Source organism: Felis catus, chromosome B1 (genome assembly GCF_018350175.1).
Source record: "Felis catus isolate Fca126 chromosome B1, F.catus_Fca126_mat1.0, whole genome shotgun sequence".
NCBI lineage: Eukaryota > Metazoa > Chordata > Mammalia > Carnivora > Felidae > Felis > Felis catus.
The window spans coordinates 21,373,176-21,400,144 of NC_058371.1; the positions used below are offsets into that span (position 1 = coordinate 21,373,176).

The 26,969-nt window shown below is 39.8% G+C and overlaps 1 protein-coding gene across 2 annotated transcripts in view; it reads right to left on the bottom strand.

The window, feature by feature from the left end:
• Window positions 1-26,969, bottom strand: part of ZDHHC2 (zinc finger DHHC-type palmitoyltransferase 2) — a 69,173-nt gene that overhangs the window by 34,428 nt on the left and 7,776 nt on the right. Inside the window, exons 1-3 of one of the 2 annotated variants that reach the window (XM_003984627.6) lie at window positions 19,641-19,797; window positions 10,648-10,674; window positions 9,463-9,557 (exon numbers count right to left, since the gene is read on the bottom strand). In XM_003984627.6, the coding sequence (XP_003984676.2) occupies window positions 9,463-9,557; window positions 10,648-10,674; window positions 19,641-19,674 (156 nt within the window). In that variant the 5' untranslated portion in view covers window positions 19,675-19,797. Of the gene's footprint in view, window positions 1-9,462; window positions 9,558-10,647; window positions 10,675-19,640; window positions 19,798-26,969 lie in introns of those variants that run through there. The other variant, XM_023252406.2, reaches the window with a different exon arrangement.

Consider the following 26,969-nt stretch of genomic DNA (forward strand, 5'->3'; position numbering starts at 1 on the left):
ATAACTAACACAAAACTTTAAGATAGTAGCTACTTCTTGAGGAATGCAGGGAAATACAATGCGGAAGAGTACACAAGAAATGCTGAAAATATAAATGTTTTCTCTGATACTTGGGTGACTGTTTAGGTCTTTTCATTTTTCTATTCTTTATTTTGTTATTATTATTATTATTATTATTATTATTAGAGAGAATGTGCAAGTGTGAGCAGGGAAGGGGAAGAGAGAGGGAGAGAATCTTCAGCAGGCTCCACGCTCAGTGCACAACCTGATGTGGGGTTCAGTCCCATTAGCCTGGGATCATGACCTGAGCCGAAATCAAGAGTCAGATGCTCAACCAAATGAGCCACCCAGGCATCCCTTATTATTCTTTAAACTATGCATTACAAATGCTTCTTCTGTATGTAGGCCATGTTTTTCAATTTTTTTTCTAAGTTTTAAAAGTAATCTAAGTAGGTCAATGAAGGAAAGAAAAACAATTTGTTGAAAATGAGGTGATGATATTTGAGCCTAATTCTTCGTCTTTGGAGAAATAAAAGTATTTGTTTAGAGGTTGACAATTCTAACGAGGTTATTTTAAAAAGAAAAATAAATCTCCAGCTTCCAAATGTAAATAAGTTTTGGGGCACCTGGATGGCTCATTCGGTTCAGTGCCAGACTTCAGCTCAGGTCATGATCTCATGGTTTGTGAGTTTGAGCCCCGCATCAGGCTCTGTGCTGATGGCTCAGAGCCTGGAGCCTGCTTTAGATTCTCTGCCCCTCTCCTGCTCGTTCTCTGTCTTCCTCTCTCTCAAAAAATGAATACACATTAAAAGAAAAAATGTAAATAAGTTTTAAGGTACCATAAGATTCCCATATGCATGACACATAATTAAATATAACTGTAAAATTTCGGCCCCATTAAGGTAAAGAAACTAAACAGAAGTTTTCTGTAAGTAGAAATGTACACAATACAAATTATTCTAAATTAGCATATTAAATTTACTGGCATTAAATTAGTAGATAGGTTATAGTTAGGTCTTTAAGAGTTTCTAAGGTAATTTAAAAAAGTATTCTCTACGTTAAATATTCCTCCTGTTATAAATTCACAGCATTTACTTACCTCTCAATTCATTTCATAGTTTTTCAAATTACACTTCAACCAGTCCTTTCTCAAACGAATACAAATAACAAATAAATGAAGGTCACATTTGTGAAGGCATAGTGTGTTCTTTCTATCAGTTGCTCTCCACTTGCTTGCTACCTTAAATCTTAGTTTAAAAACCTGAAACATATTCACACAAGTATTCTGATTGGTTGAATATATAAATGAGGGTGGTGAGTGGCCGTGAGCAGTGTCATTTCCAGCCTGGCAAAGAAGGATGCTGCAGACTGATCCCAGAGGCTGGGGCAGGAGAAACAGCAGATTAAATATCTTGGAATCAAAAAAAGTTTGGGAACCACATTTCCAGGAGGTAGACGACTATCTCCCAATTGGATAATAGATTCCTAGAATTCATTCCATTGTTTCAAAGTTACTCTAAAGAAGAACTTTGATAGAAGGCTGATACAATGAGAATATTGTAACTCTTCAGGTCGTATTTAAATCTAAGAGCTGACAAAGAAAAATTCAAATTGTTTACTGATCCATCATATGTGGTTGTATTGGTTTATCAGGGGATTTGCCAGATTTTCTGACTTATTTAATAATTCCAATATTTTTATTTAATGGTTCAACAGTGTGCATCATGCACCCGTTGATATTCTCTTAACATTTAAAATGTTCTGTTCATTGTTTTCAAAGAAAAGAAAAATGGTCTCAATAGAACTACGCATCTTGTTTGGAAACATTTAATTGGTATAAAGGGTATAACATCCAATGATGTCATAATGCTGTAACAGTCAAGAAAAAGAAAGGGTCATTGTAAAAGTGTCTATTAACTTTGTGCATGCAGATTCCTCTCTCTAGAATGCTAGTCCTCATACTGTATAGATGGCTCCTTCTCACTTTGCAGATTTTAGCTTAAATGCCATCGTCTCAAAGAACTTCCAAGATTCCTTTACTGGGTAGGTACCCTGAAAATTCTGTCCCTTCCCCCTGTCATACTCTTCCCTAGGTCCATACAGTCCTTCTTTGTATTATGCACCACAATTTAAAATTATTTTGTTTGTTCATTGGTCCTTTGTCTAACTCTCCCACAAACATGTAATCCCACACGGGCAGGGATCAAGTCCTAGCACAGATTCAGCATTCTCTTAGGATTGTGAAATGGACAAAGGAACACGTATCAGTAGGCCTGGGTCAGATCACTGACTATCAAGGAAAAACTTGTTTTATTTTTTTTTAATTTTTAAAAATTGTTTTTATTTATTTTTGAGAGAGAAAGGGACAGAGAGTGAGTGGGGGAGGAGCAGGGAGAGAGAGAGGGAGACACTGAATCTGAAACAGGCTCCAGGTTCTGAGCTGTCAGCACAGAGCCCAACACGGGGCTTGAACTCGGGAATGGCGAGATCATGACCTGAGCCGAAGTCGGATGCTTAACCGACTGAGCCACCCAGGCGCTCCAGAAAAAACTTATTTCATATCTCAGTCCCCAACATTCCATTCTCAGAATCCCGCCATTTAGGCAGATATATCTCCCTTCTGTGTTTCTAAAATTAATTTAAAACCTAGCACTGAAAATCAGTTTAGTAAAGACTTAATAATAGTCAAAAGGATTAACCCATCAACATTTTACCACATTTTCTTATGGAGTTCTCTGGATCCTTTTTACCTTAGAGGAAAATTCCAGTCAGTGACAGAACTGAAAGACTCTTTAGTATGTTTAATGCTTTTATTAATAAGTAAACAACACATTGCATCAGGTCCAGAAAACCAAATGCAGGTTGGCAGAATTCTTACTCGTGTCATATGGATTCAAAATATCTAATTCTACTTTGGAATGCATCAAATACACAGTCCTTTCCCCTAGAACACTTTTTATTTTTTAGATTTTATTTTTAAGCAATCTCTATACCCAACATGGGGCTCAAACTCACAACCCAGAGATCAAGAGTCACATGCTGTTCCCACTGAGCCAGCTAGGTGCCCCTCCCCCAGAACACTTGTACGTGCACAGGTGTGTCACAGATTTGAAGAAAGATGACGTTTGTTGAGAGCTGATGGAATGAAGATCTCCCGGGGTGGAACAGATAACATCGCTGACCTGCCACCAGCCTGAAGGGTATGGCAGTCCTCTGACCAGTTAATGCACGCTGTTTTGTTTGGTTTAAATAGTTTTATCCATTTTAAAACATTTTAGATTTATAGAAAATTTGAGAAAATATGATACAGTTCCCATATAGCTTCTCACCCAATTGTCCACATCATTAACATCATATATTAGTACATCAATGAATCGATACTGATACATTATTAACTTAAGCCTATAGTTTATTCAGATTTCCTTAGGTTTTACTGAATATCTTTTTCTGTTTCAGGATCCCATCCAGAATACCACAGTCCAGGTTAAAGAAGAGTATGATTTTTAAAGGATATACAAATTAAGAAAAAACGTGAAATCTAATAACCAATAGAAAACTCATGGAATGCATTTCCTTTCTTGCTAGCTATTTTTCACTTAGGACAAAAATGAACATGTAATCTCACCGGTATCTAAAATGTACAAATTGAAACATAGAATTTAATTGACGACCAATAGCTTTCTCAATGACAACAGGCAATGCCAAAGGTCTGATTGAACTGGTGGCACTTTATGTTGCTACCATTCTTTTTTCAAACAATGTGGCAAGTAACTTAAATTCCCTTGGTCTAGGCATGTGACTTTTGAGAATTTATATTAAGGAAATAATCCAAAATATAGGTAAAACGTGTATACACAATATGGGCAACCATGTTAACAAAATTATTTATAATATGAAAAGTTGGGATCAGCCTAAAATTCCAAGCTGGGATGTGACAGAGTAAACTTTTACGCATTTCAGTGAGAATATTATGCCATGATTAAAAATCACAATAAACCAATGATGGACAATTATGTGGGGGGAAAAAACTGGAATCTGTGCACGCTGAATACAAGTAGGAAAAATAACTCGAAGGAAATTCAGCCTGTAAATTGGGTAGATTAGCATGATTTTTTTCCCTTCTCTTTTCGTCCAGTCTCCATTTTCACAATGTATGGTTTTCTTAGTTCTATGGGAGAAAATCTTATAAATTGAAAAATGATTAGCAATTTAACAATCCTGTTATATGAAAAGGTAAATTTTAGTTCCAGATTTCTCCTGAGTCTCTCAAAAGTAACAAGAAAATATTAACATGATTTTCTTATTACCTCTTCCCCTGCTATTTTAGTCCCATTTTTTCAAAGATTTTTAGCAGCTGAGAGCACCCTATTGTCAATTTAAGCTGAGGACCCCTCATTTTACAAGTGGGAGGGTCTCTGGCTGCTGATCAATTAAAAGATTACGGCGAGATCTTCCACTTTATTAATGGAATAACTCAAGATTCTTCGCCAGCAAGTGAGGGCTCTTTCTTTCATAAAACAGTGGTCTCCAAACCCTTCTGATCATGGACCCATCAGTAAAACAATAATTTGTGACTGACATGCATTTTTATTTGTATTAGCTAATAAATATATTATATATGAAACCTTATATGCGAAACTTTATATGCATTTACATATATTTTATACTTTATATATATTTCTATGCCTTCTATTGTAACTTTAAAAAAAGGAAACATTAAAAGAATAATATGTAAGTGGAAGTGCTGTTATTTTTAATCCATGTGCCAAGCGATACCCTGGCTACACCCACCCACTGTGGTGTCCACTCTCCATGCTAGAGTGTGGTATACTGCCAAGAGTGTGGGCTTGATGGTCAGAAGAACTTGGCTTTAGGGGCACCTGGGTGGCTCAGTGGATTAAGCAGTTGAGCCTCCGACTTCAGCTCAGGTCCTGAGCTCACGGTTCCTGAGTTCAAGCCCCGCCCTGCATCAGGCTCTCTGATGGCAGCTCAGAGCCCGGAGCCTGCTTCAGATTCTGGGTCTCCCTCTCTCTCTGCCCCTCCCTTGCTCACACTCTGTCTCTGTCACTCTCTCTCAAAAATAAACAGACGTTAAAAATATTAAAAAAAAAAAAAAGAAAGAAAGAAAAAGGGGAACTTTGCTTTGAATGTTAGCTCTGTCACATGCTAGTTCTTGATGCCCTGGAGTAATTAGCTAATGTTCAGAACCTACTGCTCCATTTGTAAAATGGTAATAAATAGTATCTATGTCACACAGTTGTAGGACTCAAATAAAGTATATGTTTTTTTTTGTGGAAAAATCATCCAACAAATCGTGGGACAGCTGTAAATTCACTGTCCTCAATCTCGACTGCTCCCTCAATACTGTGACATTTCTTTTCTTTTTTTTATAATTTTTTTTACATTTATTTATTTTTGATAGACAGAGAAAGAGCACTAGTCAGGGAGGGATAGAGAGAGAGAGACACAGAATCTGAAGCAGGCTCTAGGCTCTGAGCTGTCAGTGCAGAGCCCGACGTGGGGCTCGAACTCACAAACCGTGAGATCATGACCTGAGCTGAAGTCAGATGCTTAAGTGACTGAGCCACTCAGCCACCCTTTATTTTATTTTATTTTATTTTATTTTATTTTATTTTATTTTATTTTATTTTATTTTATTTATTTTTTTAATACTGTGACATTTCTTCCGTGTTTCATCATTTTATTTTCCTCACTCTCTCCAACCACTATTTCAAACCTCTGCTTTCCCACACCTCAATTAACCTACCTCCCTCTCATTCTTAGCTGATGATCTCGCATATAATTTTTTTTAATGTTTATTCCTTTATGAGCAGGGGAGGGGCAGAGAGAGAGGGAGACACAGAATCTGAAACAGGCTCCAGGCTCTGAGCTGCCAGCAGAGAGCCCGACACGGAGCTCGAACCCACAAACTGTGAGATCATGACCTGAGCTGAAGTCAGACGCTTAACTGAATAAGCCACCCAGGTGCCCAATCTCACATATAATTTTAGGGAGAATTTAGAAGGTACTTCAACTTCCACCAAGGCTATAAACACAACCTGCATCTCTACACACAACTACTTGTCTATATCAAATCATTTAGCAAATATTTATTAAATACCTTTAATGGGTCAGACACTGCTCTAGGTATTGGTGATGGGTCAATGAACAAAACAGATAAAGTTCATGCCGTTGCAGAGCTTACGTTCTAGGAATGATATAAAATGAATATGGAACGAGTTACAGAATGATATGCTACGGAGAAAAATATAGCAAGGTTAAGGGTTATAGGGCATTCCAGGAATAGTTTACCCATTTTATACAGCGTGATATTGGAAAGCCTCAAAGATAAGGTATCACTGGAGCAGAGACGAAGTAAGTAAGGGACTTGGTCACACAGTTATCTGTGGGAAGAATGTTCCAGGTCAAGAGAAAATAATCAGGTTTTGAGACCCCTGAGGGAAAAAACATGCTTAGCATATTGATGGAACAATATGCAAGGAAACTAATGTGACTAAGGCAGCACTGAAGAAGGCGAGAGAGGTGGTGTGGGGCCAGACCTTGCGCAGCCTTTTAAACTACAGTAGAGAATTATGTTTTTACTGTGAGTGAGCTCGGGTATCAAAGGGATGTGCTAAGCAGAAGAATGATATGATCTGCTTTCTATTTTGAAAGGATCACTGTGGATACTTGATGAAAATATACAGAAAAAGGAAACTGGTTGAAGGGTTACTGCAACATACAGGCATGGGATGTTGGTGGTGGGGACCAGGCGTGAAAGTAGCGGTTGGGGGGGGGGGGCGGGGAATGAGCTCCCGCGGTGCGTGCGTGCTTTGAGGGTATGCTTACAGACTCTGCTCAACGGGACGGGACATGACGTGGGGTCTGAGAGCAGAGGAGTTGCCGCGGATGCCTCCCAGGGGTTTAAATGGAATTGCCATTACTGAGCTGGGCAAACTTTAAGAACAGGAAGATTCAGAGAGTGGGTGGGAAATCAGAAGTTTGATTCCAGGTACTTTGAATTTAAAATTTCTATTAGATGCCAAATACATAGCTGGAAATGAGTCTGGGATCCAGAAGAAAGGACCAGGCTAAGGATATTGGTTTTTTTTTGTTTTTTTTTTTGTTTTTTTAGTATTTATTTATTCTTGAGAGAGAGGGAGAGACAGAAAATATTAATTTGAAAGCTGTTGCAATGAGATGATACATAAAGTCATAATGTAGATAAATAAGAGAAGTCCAGGGATCGATCTCTGGAACAATCCAATGCTTTAAAGTTCGGGAGATAATGAGAAATCAGCAATGGAGACCAAGATGGAAATGCCACCATGAATAAAAATGGAATTATTTGGATGAGAAAGTAAGGAAAAATATTCTGGAAAGAAAATAATGGCATGGTATATACAGGAAAATACATGTAATTAAAAACCACTAGAATATAAAGTGGGAAGCCAGAAATTTAGACAAGACTCATGTGTTGCCAAACGAGGGAGACTGGCCTCTGGCCTGTGGGACACGTAGAATAACTGAACACATAGAAGACATAGAATCCAAGGGTTAAAGTTGATTTTAGACCTCCAGCTTCAGGGTGAAGGATGGATTTTTACAGCGCTCTGGGAAGGGAGTGTAGGCAAGAATGTAAACAGTGAAACCCTATAGGAGACTGCAATGTCTCAAACAAAAGAGATGATTGAGATCCTGAATTATGGTAATGATAAGAAAGAAAGAAAGAAAGAAAGAAAGAAAGAAAGAAAGAAAGAAAGAAAGAAAGAAAGAAAGAAAGAAAGAAAGAAAATAAGAGAAACAAAGAAAAGAAAAAGGGGTTGGAACCAAAAGAGAAAAATTAGGAAGTAAAAACATCAGCAGGATTTAGATATTGAGGGAGGGCCAAGGAAGCCAGAGAACTCTGGCAAGGCTGCCAAGCTTCCAGAAAGGTGGAGAGTTGGAAGGCTGAGCTGGATGGCAGTGGCATTAACCAGTAAAAGAAACAGATGAGTCATGGTCTGGGAAGGGAGAAGGGGGTGACTTCAGCTTTTGATGTGCTGCATTTGAAGTGTCAGTGGATTAAGGAGCCATGTTTGGCAGGGAGATATGTAAGTTTGCAACAGGAGAGGTCAGAGCCGGAAAGAGATTTGGGAATTGTCAATACAGAGGTTATAGATAAAGAACCAGAAAGGATAAGATCATCCAGGACAGGAGTCAGCATTCTCCTTCAAACCTACAACTAAGGCCAGGATGGCAGTAAGAGAGATAATAGGAAAGAAGCAAACATGGCAGGGGGAAGGAAAAAGGGGTAGGAAACAAAAATAGGTAGAGAGTAGAAGAAAAAAAGGCCGTATGTACAGCATTTTAGGCCAACCATACCATTAATTCTGTGCAAATACCTGTGGTTTTATTTTTAATATCCTTTCCCAGGTCATACAGCATTTTTACCAGCCTTCTGACCACAGTTGCATTTCAAACAGATTACTTCCGGGAACAATTTGCAACAATGCCTAGACCTATCTTTTTTTTTTTTTTTAAACCTGGCCAACTAAAACCACAATATTATTGCCGGAACAAAGTTTATTTCAGTTCAACAAACATGTACTGACTAAGTGCCAATGGTATAGAAATAAGTAAGGCATAGTCCTCTGCGCCCAACTTTTAACCAGGGTGAAAGACTTAGAAACAAATACTTAGTCAGAATGATCTTTTCACAATATAAATTTGACCCTATCACTCTACTTAAAATCTTCCATAGCTGAGACTGCTATTTTCCCCCCAATGTCCACAATTTCCTTCTTCTGACATGGTTAATATGGTTAACATGGCCACTGAGAATAAAGACTAGATTCCTAACCTTCTGTGCAAGTAAATGTGGTCATATAACTAAGTTCTAAACTAAGTGGAAATGGCATCACAACTTCCAGAAAACATCCTTAAAGGGAGGGACACTTACTTCTACTCCTCTATCCTACTTTCTTTGACCTGCTGTCTGGAAGGTAGACATGATGGCTGGAACTGGAGCACCCACCTTAGGCCAAGAGGTGATGTTGGAAACGGAGGATACACAATAAGCTGTGGACTGGCTACAGACTTTGAATATAGAGAGGATTAGTTACATTGTTATTTTGTTATTATTGTTTCTGGCGGCGAACAGCCAATTAATATACTGTTAGTGTGATAATTATAGCTATGTCCACCTTCAGCTCTATCCATCCATTCATCCACCCTGCTGTCTGACTCTTAAGTAGAAATGGAACACACCACAGAATTAAGATCAGAAATATAATACTAACCCAGTGCAAAAATAATATTTACAAAGTGAAAATTCAAGTATTTACCAACAGACACATTAATGTAAACAAAGCAATACGCTCACTAAGGGCAACATTAACAAAAAGACGTAAAGTTCATTCTTCAGACATCAGTATTATTGATTTCCAACTTCAAGATAACTTTACTAATATTTTAACTTACTTCTTTTGAAGGATTCATTGGTAATGTAAAGATAGTTTTCCAATATGACCAGACGAACATTGCAAAAAGTAGATGATAAGCAATCAGGCACACAACTAAAATGAGAAAAACATAATTATCATTAAAATATGCAAATACACATTAAAATCATAGTATTCACAAAAGATCTGCTTGTTCTAAATGAACCAAATTCTTCAATAACTTAATTATTTCATATCCCATGATTAGAAAGCTCTCATCTGTAGACACCCCCAATCTATTAGCCAAATGGCTAGAGAGACCTTTCCTATATTATAAAAGTCAGGCAGCTGTGCCTTCAACTTTAAATAATAAACACAGCATTAAAAAAATGTTAAAACTTCAGGCTTAAAGAACTTCACTGACGAAGAAGAGCAAAACCAGTTCCTATTTGAGGAGGTATTTGCTAATTTGGCTCAGGTGTAGTCAAATCTGTTGGCACTGATTGTTCTAATAACTATGTATTTAAACAGAGACCATCTGGACAAAGAAAGATTTCCTCCAACAGGAGTTCAAGTGTCTTGTTTACCACATGGGACAACTTTTAAGAAAAGTATACTTTGTTCAAGCAATGTATATAAACACACTTTGTATGGTGTTTTAGTTGTGAAATACTGTATTAGGCAAGCACAAAATATTCTGTATGTGGTGATAATGAACAATTCTGGAAAATACACTAATATATAAATAAATTCTATAAGATACAGTTGAATAAAATGTTAGTTTAAAATACAGCATGCTTGGTATTTTAAACTGTATGACAATTTCTTACAGCAGGATGATACGCATAGAATCATTTAAAAATTCAGTAATCCAATGAGGCACTTAAATCAGTGTGAAATGGCTGCAGCTAATGATATTTTCCATGAACTATATGGATGACTCAGGAATGGGGTAATACTCTGAGTTGAAACAGGAGATTGTTGATATTCCTGTATTTTGAAGCCACCAAGAATCTTTGGCACAATGGCTACCATTTCAAAGGAGAGGTCTTTGCCAAATGTCTAACAGAGTTCAGTCTGGGGACTGAGAGAAGTCTTTAACCCTACCATGACTCCACATTCTCAAAGTATAATTTATTAATTCCAACCAACTCTACAGGAATACTATTTTTAAAAAACTACTTTTACAATTTCACATCTAAAACAATAACAAAACATATCTTACCTTGTTCTCCAACGTTTTCCATGGACACTATAGAAATAAGCAGGAAACAAAGATTAGTAGTAGATTACGACATTTACGGCAAACAACAGAGCCTGACAGAGACATAGGTCACTTGAGTAGGTTAATAATTTGGCTCCCTTTCAAACCAACATCGTTAAATATTTGTTCAATTTTATTTAGAGGAGAGGTGACTACTGCTGGGGGACAGGGTGGAGAAGGAAGGCTGGTATTGTTGGTATTTCAGCCCTGACGCCACACAGAAAACAACCCATCAGGCGTCTCCTTGTGGGTCTTATTCCTATATCAATTACTTTCTTAGCCTTCCTCCCGAATCAGGGTTCAGATAAAAGCAGTGTTCTCCATGTGAGGACATTTTCAGAGGCATGTATTGTTCTTTACAAGTTGGCAACTGCCTTCAGATAACTCTCCAGGAAGACTAAAATGTTGGATCCATGGCACACGCTCTGGTCAAATTTCTAGAAGTGCAAATTGTTATGCCCAACGGCTAATGGTTCCCTAGTGTACAATGAGAGATGCAGGTAATGTGCCTGAGAGACTGTCATCTTTGAGGGGCTTATAAATACCCCAAGGTAGATGAGGTCGCTAGATTAGGGACCGTTCAGCTGAAATGAGCTGGGACAAGAAACAGTATCTAGAAATAACCCGGGCACTTGTCCTACCTCCTATATTGTGTGCTTGTTTTGTTTCCCATTTGGTCTTCCTCCATTTGTACTAAAGTCCATTTTGGAGGTTTTGGCCTATCTCAAAGTTGGAAGTTGTAGCCAGCAAAGATTTGATATTTCCTGGAATTTAATTTCATTGCCTTAAGAAGCACTGGAACCAGAGTGTAATGTTGTGAAAGATTTTTAAGATTATCTGATCCAACAAACATCCTTCCCAAGAGAGCTAGTGAATGTTAGTTTAGGGTTTCTAGAGGCAGCAGGAGCCCATGGTTTTGGAGTAAGTCCATTCCATTATTGGACTACTCTAAAGAATGATTACAGCATCATAGTGTGCTGAAATTAGTCTCTTTGTGGCTTCTTCCTATGGTATCCAGGCTTCTAACATGTAGCATTAAACAGAAAATCTAAATGACAGACCTTCACGTATTTAAAGTTATTGAGTCTCCATGAAATTTTCTCTTTTAGTCCAAATATTACATGACTTCCAGATCTCTCGCCAACCTTGATGTGGCTCCTTTAAATACAGTACTTCTTTGATTCTCAATTTCCTTTAACATTTTTTTAATGTTTTTTAAAATTTATTTTGAGAGACAGAGAGAGAGAACACACGCATGTGAGCAGGGGAGGGGCAGAGAGACAGGGAGAGAGAGAATCCCAAGCAGGATCTGTGGTGACAGCACAGAGCCAATGCAAGGCTTGATCTCACCAAGTGTGAGATCATGACTTGGGCCGAAATCAAGAGTCAGATGCTTAACCACTTGAGCCACTGAGGTGCCCCTCCTTTAACATTTCTAATGCCCAGAATGGGACAGGCAGACAAGACGGTGACCATGCGAACACCTTCAATATTATCACTATGGGTCACAATTTTAATTTTCACTTCAAAAGTTTATTTGCCTAGGGGCGCCTGGGTGGCGCAGTCGGTTAAGCATCCGACTTCAGCCAGGTCACGATCTCGCGGTCCGTGAGTTCGAGCCCCACGTCAGGCTCTGGGCTGATGGCTCGGAGCCTGGAGCCTGTTTCCGATTCTGTGTCTCCCTCTCTCTCTGCCCCTCCCCCGTTCATGCTCTGTCTCTCTCTGTCCCAAAAATAAATAAACGTTGAAAAAAAAAATTAAAAAAAAAAAAGTTTATTTGCCTAATTTCATCTTGCATTAGCCTAATTACTTTCTGGTCTGTACCCTACAGTGGTAATATTTTGCTTTAGAGATTTCTAACTTTCCAATATCCCTGGGAATTTAAACCTCTTCGCCAACTAACTGCGGTACAACTAGGCAACAAGGACTCTGACTTGTTGAAAAAGCCTAAGGAATCCCCACACTTTCTTGGCACTGATGGCGTACAGGAAGAGGGCAAGTGAGGATGGTAAATCATCATCCGAGTTATCAAAGATGTTCCTGTTTGCCACGAGCACAATGATGGCCTTCAAGGATTCCATCTTGGAGTCTGGAACCAGCCTAGACACCGCAAGGCTGGCGGACTGGGTCACCAGTTCTGCTTTCCAGATGCCCTGTCCTCCTAGCGCTCCCCTCCCTCATTACTCATTCCTCTAAGAAATGGAATGAGGCGTCCGAGAAAAGGCTGAGTGGTCAGTTATCAGTTCAGAATTACTAAGAGTGAGACTTTCCGTTGCAGTATTATCTTTAAAAAAACTCTTGGGTAAAAATAAAACGTAAAATCCAGGTTGAAGATTGAGACTATGGGCCAAAGCAATAACCCCTAATACACAAAAGGGTAACAAACTGCTTCTTGATTCAAGCCTGGCTTGACTAAACATTCTTAAAAATGTATGCTAAAAAAAAAAAAAAATGCATACCCTCCCTTACCTCTTTTGCATGCATTATCAAGCAATCATTTAATACAGGGGTCAGTAAACTACAGTCCTGTTCCAAATACAGCCAGCCCCCTATTTCTGCAGACGAGTTTTTACTGGAACACAGACATACCCATTTGCTTACGTGGCTATTTTTGTGTTATGATGGCAGAGTTGGGTAGGTGTGACAGGGACAGTATGGCCGTATTTCCTAAAATATTTACTGTCCAATCCTCTATAGAAAAAGTTTTCCAACCCCTGTATATTAGAATTCTTCAGAGAAACAGAACCACCCCCCCCCCCCCCCCCACACACACACACACAGTGAGAGGAAGAAAAGGGACTGACTGAATTTAAGGAACTGGCTCACATGATTATAGGTCCTGACAAGTCTGAAATCTGAAGAGCAGGACGGCAAGCAGAAAACCCAGGAAAAAGTTAATGCTGCAGTCTTGGGTCCAAGGCAACCTCAAGGCAGAATCTTTCTTCAGGGAACCTCAATCTTTTCTTTTAAGGTCTTCAACTGATTAGATAAAGTCCACCCACATTATGGAAGGTAATGTGCTTTACTTAAAGTCTATTGATTTAAATGTTAATCACATCTAAAAAATACCTTCATAGAAACATCTAGACTGCTGTTGAACTAAACAACTGGCCATCATAGCCTACCCAGGTTGACACAAAATTCATCATCACACCCTGATGTTATAACTGAGTTTTATTCCAGAAATCTACTAAGAATATATGTGTTGATCTTTTATATCATTTCTCAAGTGGTTACTATTTATTATATGATTATTATTTATTAGAAAGCAATAAGTCAGAACTACATATAGCAACATAACTATGTACCTCCTAGAGAGAAACTAATAATAAAATCCCTTTTCATACTCTAAAAACCCAACTACAAATAATCTCATCCAAATTAAATTTACTTATACATCCTTATGATTGTTTAGGATGCTATCAAATCCTATTCTCTAAACAGCTCTAAAAATATTAGAGCAGATTTAGTCTCAATTGCTTTAAATTCAATGTTGATTTAAAGCAGGGAACCATGTCAAAGATCATTCTAGTCCTATATTGTCACCAAGTAATTTTTTTTTAAATTGGCTTTGGTGATTATACATTAAGAGTTGGTTATCAAGAAGTATATCTATTGATAAGAAGCAGCCCAGTAAGCTGCTGTTAACTTAAATCTAGTTCGACTTTCAGTCATAAGTACCTCCAAAATCCAAAACTTCAGATACTAAAATACGCCTTCATAGTAGGAAAAAAAAAGTACTTTCCCCCTTAAATTAGCAAAGAACAGTTATGTAATTGTTGCTAGAACAATTTGGTTTTTAGGTACTTTCACTGCAGATGTATGCTGCTGTGATCTTTCTATTTCTTAGTCTGAAGTTTATTTGTCTTGCCTTCAAATTCAAACTCTCTTTTATGGAGGAATAACTTACCTACACTGCATATACACAGTAACTTTTCTATATAAATCCACAGCACTATTTCCAAATTCAGTTCGACACAGATACATCTCAGACCCATATATGCAGTCTAATAATGAAGGATGCCAACCAAAACTAAAAATTTGGTTCTAATGAATGAAGTGTAAGAACAACTTTATAGCCAAGCTCTATTTTTTTTTTTTTTTTTTTTTTTTGGCGGGGGGCAGGGGCGGAGGGAGCTTATCTTTAACTCATTTATTGAAAAACATCCACTAACTACTCTATGCTTATACTATTGGGGATAAAATAGAAAATGTGATTCCATCCCTGTGCTCAAAGAACTTAAAGTTTATGAGATCATTTTAATTGAAAGTTAAAACTAACTGAAAAAACAAGGAAAGTTTTTAAGGCATTGTGAATTAAGTCATCGAAGCAGTTGAAAATCAAAAATAGTAGTAGCAATACAAATATGCTTTACTATCTCCTGTCTGAACCAAGTCTCTCCTTTGACCTCATATCTCGGGCTGCTATCCCATTTTTCCGGACTTTTCACAAGAAAACTTATTTAAAAAATTTTTTTTAATATTATTTATTTTTGAGAGAGAGAGAGAGAATGGGAGAGGGGCAGAGAGAGACGGACACACAATCAGAAGCAGGCCCAGGCTTTGCACTGACAGCAGAGAGATCGACGCGGGGCTCGAACTCACAGACCACAAGATCAGAACCTGAGCTAAAGTCGGACGTTTAACTGAGCCACCCAGGTGCCCCACAAGAAAACTTATGTTAGTGATCATCCCAATGCACTGTCTCTACCCCCTCTAACTTCCTGTTAGTTCCTGAACCAACTCCAGCTGGCTTTTCAGCCCCATATTCTACTGCTATCACTCCTGTTCAGGTCACCATAGCCCTCCCTTGCTGCTAATTCTCAATACTCAAGTTACTCTAACAGAACTAATTATGCTCTCTTTGTTTGCCAAATTGACAGTGAATTCTCCGACTAAACTGGCCGGTGGGAACCCCTTGACGTGGGATCCTTTGTTCCTTCAGCTACTTCCCAAGAAGATCTAGCTCATTGTTCAGGTTATTACAGATCAGAATGTGGGTGGTACATGACAGATCATTCCTGTGAATACTAGCGACACTGCTACCAGACCAGCTTAATGACAGACCTAAGAAAATACAGTATTCCGATCAATACTTCCAGCTGAATTCCAACTGCATTCCTTTCTTCCTAACAAATGTGTTCTCATTAATTTCTTTATACCAGATCTACTTACATTTTATGTCTTTATTAAACTGTGTCTTTCCTTTGTTATCCTCAGATGTCACTGTGATTTTATTGACAACCGCAGTCCATGCCTTCCTCGCTGACCTCATCTCATGCCCCCTCCCCTTCTTGGGCAGAAGGCTTCAGCCACTCCAGGCTGTCTTGCTTCTTGAAAGTGCTAACATCGTCCCCTCTCTAGATCCTCTGCACTTGCATTTAACTGGTTGGTAGGAGACCCGGACTCTGGTCCAATCTGCCTAATATGTGTGACTTTGATCACGATATTCAGCTGATCTGTGCTTTGATTTTGTTGTTTTAACAAAAACTTGTACTTTACCTGGACAGTTCCTCTGGCTCTAAAATTATCCTCAGTCCTACACTGTCTGATGTATTCTGACTTTTAAAAGACAAGCAGAAAAGTCACTCTTCAAATAAATTTATCAGTGGGTTTATAGGAACTGTTTTGTCAAGGACAGAGTGGTAGCTTCAGAACAGAAACGAAGAGAAAGGATAAGGCCTCATAAGGCAGAACTTCCCAACACATGGCTTCCAACTGGGCTCCAGACTAACATCCTAACAGCCCTAACCACAAACATCATGCCAGGCAGTCTACAGTCCTCCCTGGATCCCCACACAATTCCTTAAAAACTCATTTTATAATAGGAAAGCCATCATCTCTTTTAAAATGGAAACTGATAACGTCATCTCACTAAAAACCCTCCCATGGCTTTGCATTGAATTACAATAAAGTCCAATCTCTTTTACATAGGCCTCCATGGTCGACCATGATCTATCTGGCTCCTACTTACGTCCCCAAGACCACTTCTCATCACTCATCCTGCTGCGCACTAAGCTGCAAACAGGCTGGCCTTCTCTTCCTAGAACATACTAAACCTTAATGTCTTTACCCTGTCTGCAAAGCTCTTCCCCAGCTCCATTGTTGGCTAGCTCTTTATCATCCTTCAAATTACGATTTCCATGTCAGTTTCTCACAGAGGCCCTCCTGTCCAGTTCACCACTGCGATCATCACAATATACTGTTTCTTTCTTAGCACTTAGTGCAATCTGCTAGAGGTTTCTTTCCCATGTCTCACACTGAGGTTTGAGTCCTGGCTCTGCCCCCTGTCTGAGGTTTTATCTTGGCCAAGTTATTTAGCCACTCTGAGCTTTATCTCAATATTTATCCCACTGGGCTGTTTTATGAATTAAACTACATGAGGTACATAAAAGCACCCAGAATAGAACCTGGCGTTAAATAGCAGGGCTCGATAAATGTTAGTTGCATATGGAACATAAGTATCACAAAAGAGGGACATGTCAGGAGTATGCATTCCCCAAAGTTTGGTGTTAAATGCCTTATAAACAACCTAGAGTAACAAGTATACACTGCATTTTTAGCTTGCAGGAATGCCACAGATTTCTGGAGGATGCAATGAGAAGTTGAGGGAAAGAAGTTGCTGGAAGAGTTTTTCAGTGTGAACAAGCAGAAGAATGCAGGTGAATTACAGTGGGGGCAAATTAATATGAGAAAAACTAAATCGACTGTTTGTTAATTTTTGTGTGTGTGAGAGAGAGAAAGAGTGCAAGTGGGGGGTGGGGGAAGGGGCGGAGAGAGAGAGGGAGACACGGGATCTGAAGCAGGCTCCAGGCTCTGAGCTGTCAGCACAGAGCCCGACAAGGGGCTCGAACCCAAGAACCATGAGATCATGACCTGAGCAGAAGTCAGACGCTCAACCGACTGAGCCACCCAGTGGCCCCTAAACAAGTGATTCTTTAAACTATATTTTCTTTTCCTGCCCCTTCCAGAGCTCCTTTCTTGCCAATTTCTCCCCACCTGCACCCCACCCCCACGCCCACCATGCCCTGTCCAGGTTCTGAGAGAGCCTGTCACACATCAGAATCTCTGTATCAGGACTGGAGCTGCATCACTGTGGGGAAAGTCAGCCTTCCCAGGTGGTTTAATGCATTCCTCCTGCCTCTCACCCAGAATTTATTTCTAACAAACTATACTGAGCTAAACCATGTGCTAGAAATTACCAAAACAACCACGCAAGACTGGAAAACCTTTCCCAGAAGATGGCACAATGCAACCTCAAAGACAAAAGATGAACCAGAGTCAGCCAGACAATATAAACCACGAGACAGGAAGTCTCTACCTTAAAAATAGGATACAGTCCAAAAGGTGATGCAAGGCATTTGTCATCTGGGTGGTTAGGCTTCCATATTAGCCATCAAAAGCTTTTCTAATGCATAACCCACCTGCAACTATATTGCAAAATTATAAATGAACAATGTTACAAAAAATTAGAAATTCTGTGGAGAGAAGCCTTTTGAACTGCAACAACCACACTCAATTCCTTTCCGCAACTATAGACAACAGCCAGGAGTCCTGGATTAGCTGGTTTGGGAAAGTACCACACACTGAGAGGCTTCAACACCAGAGAACTGTTTTCTCAGTTCTGGAGACTAAAAGTCCAAGATCAAGGTGTTAGAAGGATTGGTTTCTCCATAGGCCTCTTTCCTTGGCTTGCAGATGACCATCTTCTCTCTGTATTTCACATCATGTTACCTCTGTACATCTCTATAACCAAATTTCCTCTTCCTAGGACACCAGTTGGATTAGGACCCACCCCAGTTAACTTAATTATTTTAACCTAATTATTTCTTTAAAGGCTCCATCTCCAAATACTGTCATATTCTGAAATCTTGCAGGTTAGAATTTTAAGCTATGGGTTGTGGGGAGACACAATACAGCCCCTAACACTCTCCAAATAAGACTGAAGTTCAAGCAGGGTGAAGTCTGGTGAGAGTGAGAGGGCATCGGTGGGCTGGGGAGGGGCAGGAGTCCAATGTCAAGGGGTGAGAAGAAACTAAAGGAAGGGATAGTATGCTGAATGCTTACTATATGCTGGGGATTGTACTAATATTTTTTAAATGTTTCTCTCATTTAAGCCTTATAGCATCTGTCAGGGAGGTATTATTATAATTTTAAAAGTCAGGAAGATAGTCTTACAGAGGTAAAATAACTTTTCTAATGTTATTCAAGTCATAACATATGGAGCTAGGATCTAAATATAAGTCTTCCTGACTCCAAAATTCTTTCAAGGATTCCACGTGGCCTCCTGGGCTCTGATTACACACCCCCTGGGCTTCTCTGTCCAGGACAGCCGTTCCTCCTTCGTCGCTCTCACATCCTACTGGCCTGCTTAATACCATGTGGCTCCCTGTCACTTCTGATTCGGGACGTACTGGAGAGCAGGGTTTAAAATGTCCTCTTTGTCACCCTTCTTCCAGCAACTAACCTAAACACAACCTAGAACCAGATCGTTTTACAAACTTTGGACACAAATAACTTAAATATTTGGTCATATTTCAGGGTAGTAGTTGGACCTTGGCTTTCCTGAGTTCTCAATTCAGGAACTGGGGAGGACACTGAACCTCGGGCCCCTAGACAGGAGTGAGACAGCGATGCAGGAAAGATTAGGAGATGGGACGGGGGTTTGCTGATCCCTCGTCAGCAGTAGTGGGAAAGAAGGATCATTTTTGAGGTCAGCACTCCCCAGCGCACACACCCCTATGGTACGTCTCCCACTTGTAGAAACTGGCCATGAAGACAGACACAACTTTCATCTCTCTGAAATGGTAATTTGTATTTCTTACACATCAAAATCCTCCCAGTTAGAAGTATTTCTCTCTCTCTCAAGAATCTATCTTAGCAACTTGACCATATCACGCTCCAGATAGCTAAGAAGCTCTAAATCTACAGAAACAGTATAAGATGCAACTTACCCAACTGAAAGCTGGGAACACGCACTTGAATCATTAAGAATGTGTAGGTCTTTCAAGACATCAATTTTTAAAGGGAAGTCCCATGATTTTAACTCTGTCCCATGATTATGGCCCTGAAAAACTTACTGCCACTTTCCCCTTGGCGAAGAGGAGGGCAACTCCTAAATCACAGACTGTACTAAGCAGTGCAGTTAAATAAGGAAATCTGATCTCAGGGTTGGTCCCTTGATCTTTGTGTCCTCCTTTCAAGGCTTACTCAATGGAATCCTATAATCCCCAGTCTCAAATTAAAATAGAAGAGATTCCCCGTGCCAGCAAGTTGTGCAGATCTCAGCGCACACAGAGTTACTCATCCTGTTAGAGAGAATCGTATGGGCCCTCCCTCTTCCACACATGGCCATAATCACCTCAAATACCTACAGTGCCTGGGTCTTTTCAAGACCAACTGCCTCTCTTTCCAATTCCAGATGCCCTTGTTTGGGTTGGGCCTGGCAGGCATGGCTGATTCCTGTGAACCATGCAAGGCTCTAGGAGACACCACACTCCCTGCAAAGTCCCACCTGGTTCCCGCGTAATGGTTGCCCACTATGAGGAAGACAGTCAAATAGGGATTTCAGATCCTGAAAACGTTTCCTACACTGGTCAGAAACAAGGTTGTCAAGTTGGAGGGGCGTTCATGATTACACTGTCCAGCGTAAACTATCAGCTTTCCTACACGTTTATACACATATTTATTTATGGGTAGCAAGCAAAAATGCCACTTGCGGTGTAGTTATTTCGGCACTTAAAAATGTGTATGATAATACAGAGATAATTTTTGTAGTATATCTTTAATGTCATTAGATCAATCTCATGATCTGGTAGAATCATCACAGAGGACAATACTGAGAGTGTTTTGTCTTCACTACCAAACATTAGCTGTCTTGATTAAGTAGAAAAATTAATGCTTATTTGCTTCTACAAGGAAACGGGCAACCTTCTAAAACCTCCTACAGTTAGCAACTACATGTCAAGTACTAAATGACCAGGGTAACTATTACACAGTGCATTAATACGTTTAAAAATTAAACAAATATTTCTACGCTTGTGTAAATTCTTCGGCATTTATGCAGTACTCCAGAGGAAGGAACTGTAGAAAGCTGTGATTCCAACCTTTGTGTCTACGAGGCTCATCAGAATAGAATTCACAGCAGCACCCCTGAAGGGAGAAATCAAAAGATTTAAAACAACATCAGCACCAGCAATAATTCCTGCAGTATTGCACTGGGTCACAATGTCTACTCGCACACGCAAGGGTATCAAAGGGGGACTCATCCTTCAGTACTGAGTCACTGGGAAGCACTATTTTCTCTTGTAACTTCACGGCCACATATTCACATAGTAAACCCACACACACAATCTTTCTTTGATCTCAGCTTGAATTAGTACTTCCCTTCTTACTTGCAAGCAGCCATCCCCTTGCCCTAGACTGCAATTACTCACACGGCACCAGCAGTCTACACCTGACAGTAACTGCAGCAATGTATATTCAGTTGCAGCAAACTTGATACAATTTGACATAATCATAAACTGGCAGTCCGCAGATGAAAAATCTTCACTGCGTCTGCTGTATGATCCATTATATTACAATAGTGCAATAGTATACAAATACTGCCAATCATATGGCAGACATATTCATTCATTCATGTACGTAGGAAGTTCTAAAATTTGTGTACAGAATTGAGTAAGACAGTCATCAATATTTGGACTGAGTCTCTTCCTTGCTCATTGTGTGAGCTGCATCCTGTTTCCTGCCTGGATCTCTCCCCAGTTGTACGTACTGATTTTTGCTTCTGTTTGTAAACCATTTTCACTTACCCTAGACCTGCAGGCAATACAGATTCGTGAATTGTGTAGTCCCTGTATGGTGGGTAAGGATCTAGTTCATGATTAATACCGTAGGTTACTGAAGCATCCATAGAAACAGGTATGTTTCCCCCACTTCTCCCCGCCAACTCATGTTAACAAGTGTGTATACCATTTACACTTGTGAACGTGTTGCTTTTTAAAAAGATAAAATTTCTACCAGTTAGCATTAATGCTCTGGCTACTCAAAAACTGTTGGCGAATTTTAGACTATGTACAGTGGGCCAGCAGCTCTCAACATCTCTGCCTTGGGCGGACCTGATGGCCAGCATTTCATGAGGGACACACTCTCCAGGAATGAAGGCTGCCTCATGGGCAAAACGGGATTATTCACAATTCCCAGACCACCAACTTTCCTGCTGGGCCATAAAAAGACAAGGCAGTTAAAAACTGTTACAGTAACATTGGTATGGACCTCATAGATACCTCTGGAAACTTTCAAATCTGGATGTTTACAAGGGCATACATATACAGGCTTCTCTGGAATCACACTTTCATTAAAAAATCACCTGCTAGGAAAACTGTATGCTGAGTCTCAAAAAACAAACAAACAAACAAAAATTAAACTACCATACAATCCAACATTATGTTTCTGGGTGTATACCCAGAAGAACTGATCTCAGGGACTTGACCAGGTATTTACTTGCACACCCATGTTCAAAGCAGCATTGTTCAGAATAGCCGCAAGGTGGAAACAACCTAAATATTCATCAACCAATGAATGGATAAATAAAACGTGGTCTATACATACAATGCAATATTACTGATCCTTAAAGAGGAATGAAATCCTGACACACGCTGCGACACGGATGAACCTTGAAGACATTATGCTTAAGTGAAATAAACAGACACGAAAGAACAAATACACGATCCCACTTATGTAAGTTACCTAGAAGAGTCAAATTCATAGAGACAAAAAGTAGAATGATGGTTGACAGGAGCCAAGGGGAGAATGGGGACTTATTGCTTCATGGAGACAGAGTTTCAGTTGGAGAAGATGAAAAAAACGCTGGAGATGGATGGTGATGGCGGCCCAGCCATGTGCATGCACTTAATGCCACTGAACAGCACACTTAAAACTGTTAAACTAGGGGCGCCTGGGTGGCGCAGTCGGTTAAGCGTCTGACTTCAGCCAGGTCACGATCTCGCGGTCTGTGAGTTCGATCCCCGCGTCGGGCTCTGGGCTGATGGCTCGGAGCCTGGAGCCTGTTTCCGATTCTGTGTCTCCCTCTCTCTCTGCCCCTCCCCCGTTCATGCTCTGTCTCTCTCTGTCCCAAAAATAAATAAACGTTGAAAAAAAAAAAAAACTGTTAAACTGGCAGATGGCGGGGCACCTGGGTGGCTCAGTCGGTTAAGCGTCCGACTTCGGCTCAGGTCATGATCTCACGGCTCGTGAGTTCAAGCCCCACGTTGGGCTCTGTGCTGACAGCTCAGAGCCTGGAGTCTGCTTTGGATTCTGTGTCTCCTTCTCTCTCTGCCCCTCTCCTGCTCATGCTCTCTCTCTCTCAAAAATAAACAAACATTTAAAAAACAAATAAAATAAAATGTCAGATGGCTACAATAGTACATTTATTATGTTATAAATATTTATTTAACATATATATATTTAAAAAATTTTTTTAAGCTTATTTATTTATAAGAACAGGGGAGGGGCTGAGAGAGAGAGAGAGAGAGAGAGAGAGAGAGAGAGAGAGAGAGAATCCCAAGCAGACGAGGGGTTCAATCTCACAAACAAAGACGAGGGGTGAGATCATGACCTGAGCCAAGATCGAATTGGACTCAACCTACTAGCCACCCAGGAGCTCCTGAGTTATATATATTTTACCACAATAAAAACTTTCAAAGAATCACTTGCTCTAGAGCCTATACTCAAACTGAGAAATTAAGGTAATATCCAACTCGAGCTAAAGTTTTCTTTCTCACATCTGGCTGTGAGAAATTAAGGGTTTTTGTTCTTTAATGTTTTCAGAAAAAGGAACCTCAGAAGTGGAAAATAGAGAACAAACTCTGCTGAGATGTAGATGTCTGGCTAGGCATTTCCAGTGAAATGCTTCATTCATGAGCCTTCCCAGATGCTCAGTGCTTGGGATTCAAAAGAATGCCTGGACAAAATTACAAATTCCACTCCTTCTTGACCTTCTCAGTCAATAGGAAGTGGATGAAACTGTGAATGAAAATCCAAGGACCTCAAGGGTCTTGGACATCCACTTCATACACATATCGGTCTTGGACTGTTAGCCTTAACTCAAAGTTAAATTACGTGCAGCATACTCTGTTCAACAAGGGAGGGGCGCAGGGAAAGGGGAGTTCAAACATTTAGAAGATCTTCCTTTTTTTAATCTAAAAGGGATAAAAAAAATGTCAGCACGTCACAGGGAGATTTCAGTCATCTGAAAACTATTAAAACAGAGTCTGAGTGCTTCGAGCAAAATGCATTTCACTTTTCAGTGATTATTTTAAATAGTGCTAATATTTTATATGTTCTAAATTATTTCTAATTGCTTTTAAATTTTCAAATGGATTCTACAATTAGTTTTATCAAAATCCTTATTACAGATGATTACACTTCAATATCCAGAAAGGGAGGGAAAAAGGTATTTGATTGTTGAATTTGTGTCTTAGTTTGCTAGGGATGCCGTAGCAAAGTGCTGCTGACTGGGTGGCTTAAACAATAAAACATTTATTTTCTCACAGTGCTGGAAGCCAGAAATCTGAGATCAAGATGTCAGCAGGCTGGGTCTCCTCCGAGGCCTGGCTCCTTGGCTTGTAGACAGCCATCTTCCCCCTGCGTCTTCACATGGTCTTTCCTGTGTACCTGTGTCCAAACTTCCTCCAAGGAGTATTAGAACTCATCCTAATGACCTAATTTTAACTTAACTACGTCTTTAAAGGCTCTCTCTCCAAACAAAGTCAGATTCTGAGTTACAGAGGGTTAGGGTTTCAACATGAATTTGGGGGGAGTGAGGGCGGGAATTCAGCCCATAACTTGAAACCATAAAAATATTACAAAGCTGTTTATGAACATCTGAGTGATCAAATAATAAAAAGGTAAAAGAGATAATATTCTCATAAAGGATTCACGTTCTTTGATGCCTAAAATGTCTACTGGGCTCACAAATGCTCAAATAAACACGTTTAATTTGTCTCCTTTCATTTGAGCAAAAGTAAGTATCGAATACTATTGTCTACAATCCTCTGTGTCAGGGAGACATTGTTAGGGCGCTCATTAAATTTTCTGTGGATTATCTACATATAATAAGAAAGTTAAGCTTGCCTAATAGAGTAAAGCCTTCTTAAAATTTGGATTGAATAATTTCAGATTTCCCAGCAATCCACACCCTGGTATATAGGTTTCTTTTTGATAAACTTTTAAAATTTTGGGTCTTCAGAGTAGAGTCAGTAATACATTCAAAATAGAAATTCAATATCCACATTATTAAATTCTCAGTTCTTATTTTATGTGACATATGCTTGTTGATTCCTACCTCCTCTCTAAGACCCCTTTCCCCCTCCCTCTCCTCCCTTCCCCCCTCCCCCAAGCTTCTCCTTCTCAGTCAGTCTTCTTTGCTGGGTCCTACTCATCTCCTGAACTCTCAATGTTTTGTCTCTACTCACTTTCCATTTATTACCCCAGGTGGGACAAATGTATCCAGTGTTAACTCTTCGAATCCATTTATATGCTGAAGATTCCCAAATGTATTCCTCCAGTCCAGACTTTCTCCTAAATGCCGAAGTCACAAATCCAAATGCTCACTCCACATCTCTTTCAATCAATGTCAACATACCCACCACTGGTCTAAGATCACCTCCTTCTACCTGCAACTTTTCCATCTCAGCTGACTGCCATCCTTGAGGCTGTTTAGCCCCAAAACACTGGAATCCTATTTACTCTTTTTTTTTTTCCACAACTCAGGTAAATAGGTCTGGAAATTCTGTGGTTACTACTTTGAAAATACATCCACTACCCCCATCATGGTCTGATATACTATTTTTTCTCACCTGGACTGATGAAGTAGTCTACTTGTTACACAGCAGTAGGAACGATCTTTAAACATAAGTCAGAGTACGTCACTGGAGTACTCAACATCCTGCAATGGATCACTTCTCTCACCCCAAAATCTTCCCAGTGGTCTACGGGGCCCTATATAATCTCTCTGCCTTTTCTACACCCCTTCGACCTTGTCACCTACGTCCCTTGCCCCGTTCCCTCCACTCCAGCCAAAATGATCTCCTTATTCCTCCTCTAACTGCTTGCAGACTCCTGTCTTAGGGCTTTCAGCTGGACTGTTCCATCTCCCTGAGATGCATTTCTTCCTCACACCAGCATGGTTCAATCCCTCAGCATCTCTAGGTTATTGCTCAAATTTCATGAGCGCCCTTCCCCCCCACTGCTACCATATTTAAAACGTGAATCTTCCACTGGCATTCCCAATCCTCTTCGCCTTGCTTTTTCTCGTGACACTTAGGTCTTAGAAGCTACTTACTTAGGTTTCTTATTTGTTCTCCCTACCCCTGCAACTAGAAGGTTAACTTTAAGAGCAGCAAATATTTTTGAATGAATGAATAAATTAAAAGGGCATTCTTTAAATCATGGATGGTTGAAATGTACTCAATTCTTGGATTTGGTAATTATTTGCTAAATGCACGTTTGGGGGGGCCTATAAGGAATCCCTACTCCCTACCCCCTTCCGACTGACATCCTGCTCTCAGTTCTTAGCTCTTAGTATGTCCTAGTCCTGGAATAGGCGACATTTCATTAAAAATATGCTATGATCCAAGCCTGATTAAGGCAAACTGGTCTCTCTCCTTCACCCCTGCACATTCACTGACCTCCCTAGAGATGCCCTCGATAATCATTGGTCGTAGTTAAGTACATAAATCTCTTACTGTCTTTCTTCCTAAAACATGTCATATGGACTTGCCTACTTAGAAATAAATTCGATCACAGATTAGCCCCTGAAGTTTGGAGCAGGCTTATGACTTCCAGTTTGCAGCTCATACTAGAAATCTCTTAACTTGTCTGTAAGTGGTATCAGGTGTCTCTCCTGACACCTTGACATCAGCTGTTTTGCGGCAGGCTGCTTTTGCCATTTGTACCCCCAAAGCGAATAACATGTGCAGTAGAGAGACTATATTTTAAGGCACACCATCTTTCATATCCCTACAAATTTGGTGAGAAGCCACACTTCAGATTCATCTACCTACAACTTTGAGATGACTCTTGGGCCCCCAAAAAGATCAGGGACAGACTCCTGTCTGAATTTTAAGACACCTCATTTGAAACACACCCTTCAAATACGGTGAAAATCCAATGTTTACATAATGCAACTAACACAGAGGCAGACACTTGATTTTTTTCTCTCTATAAGAAAATACATAACCATGACAAAGCATTTTAGTTTTCCAAATTTCACTGAATTATAA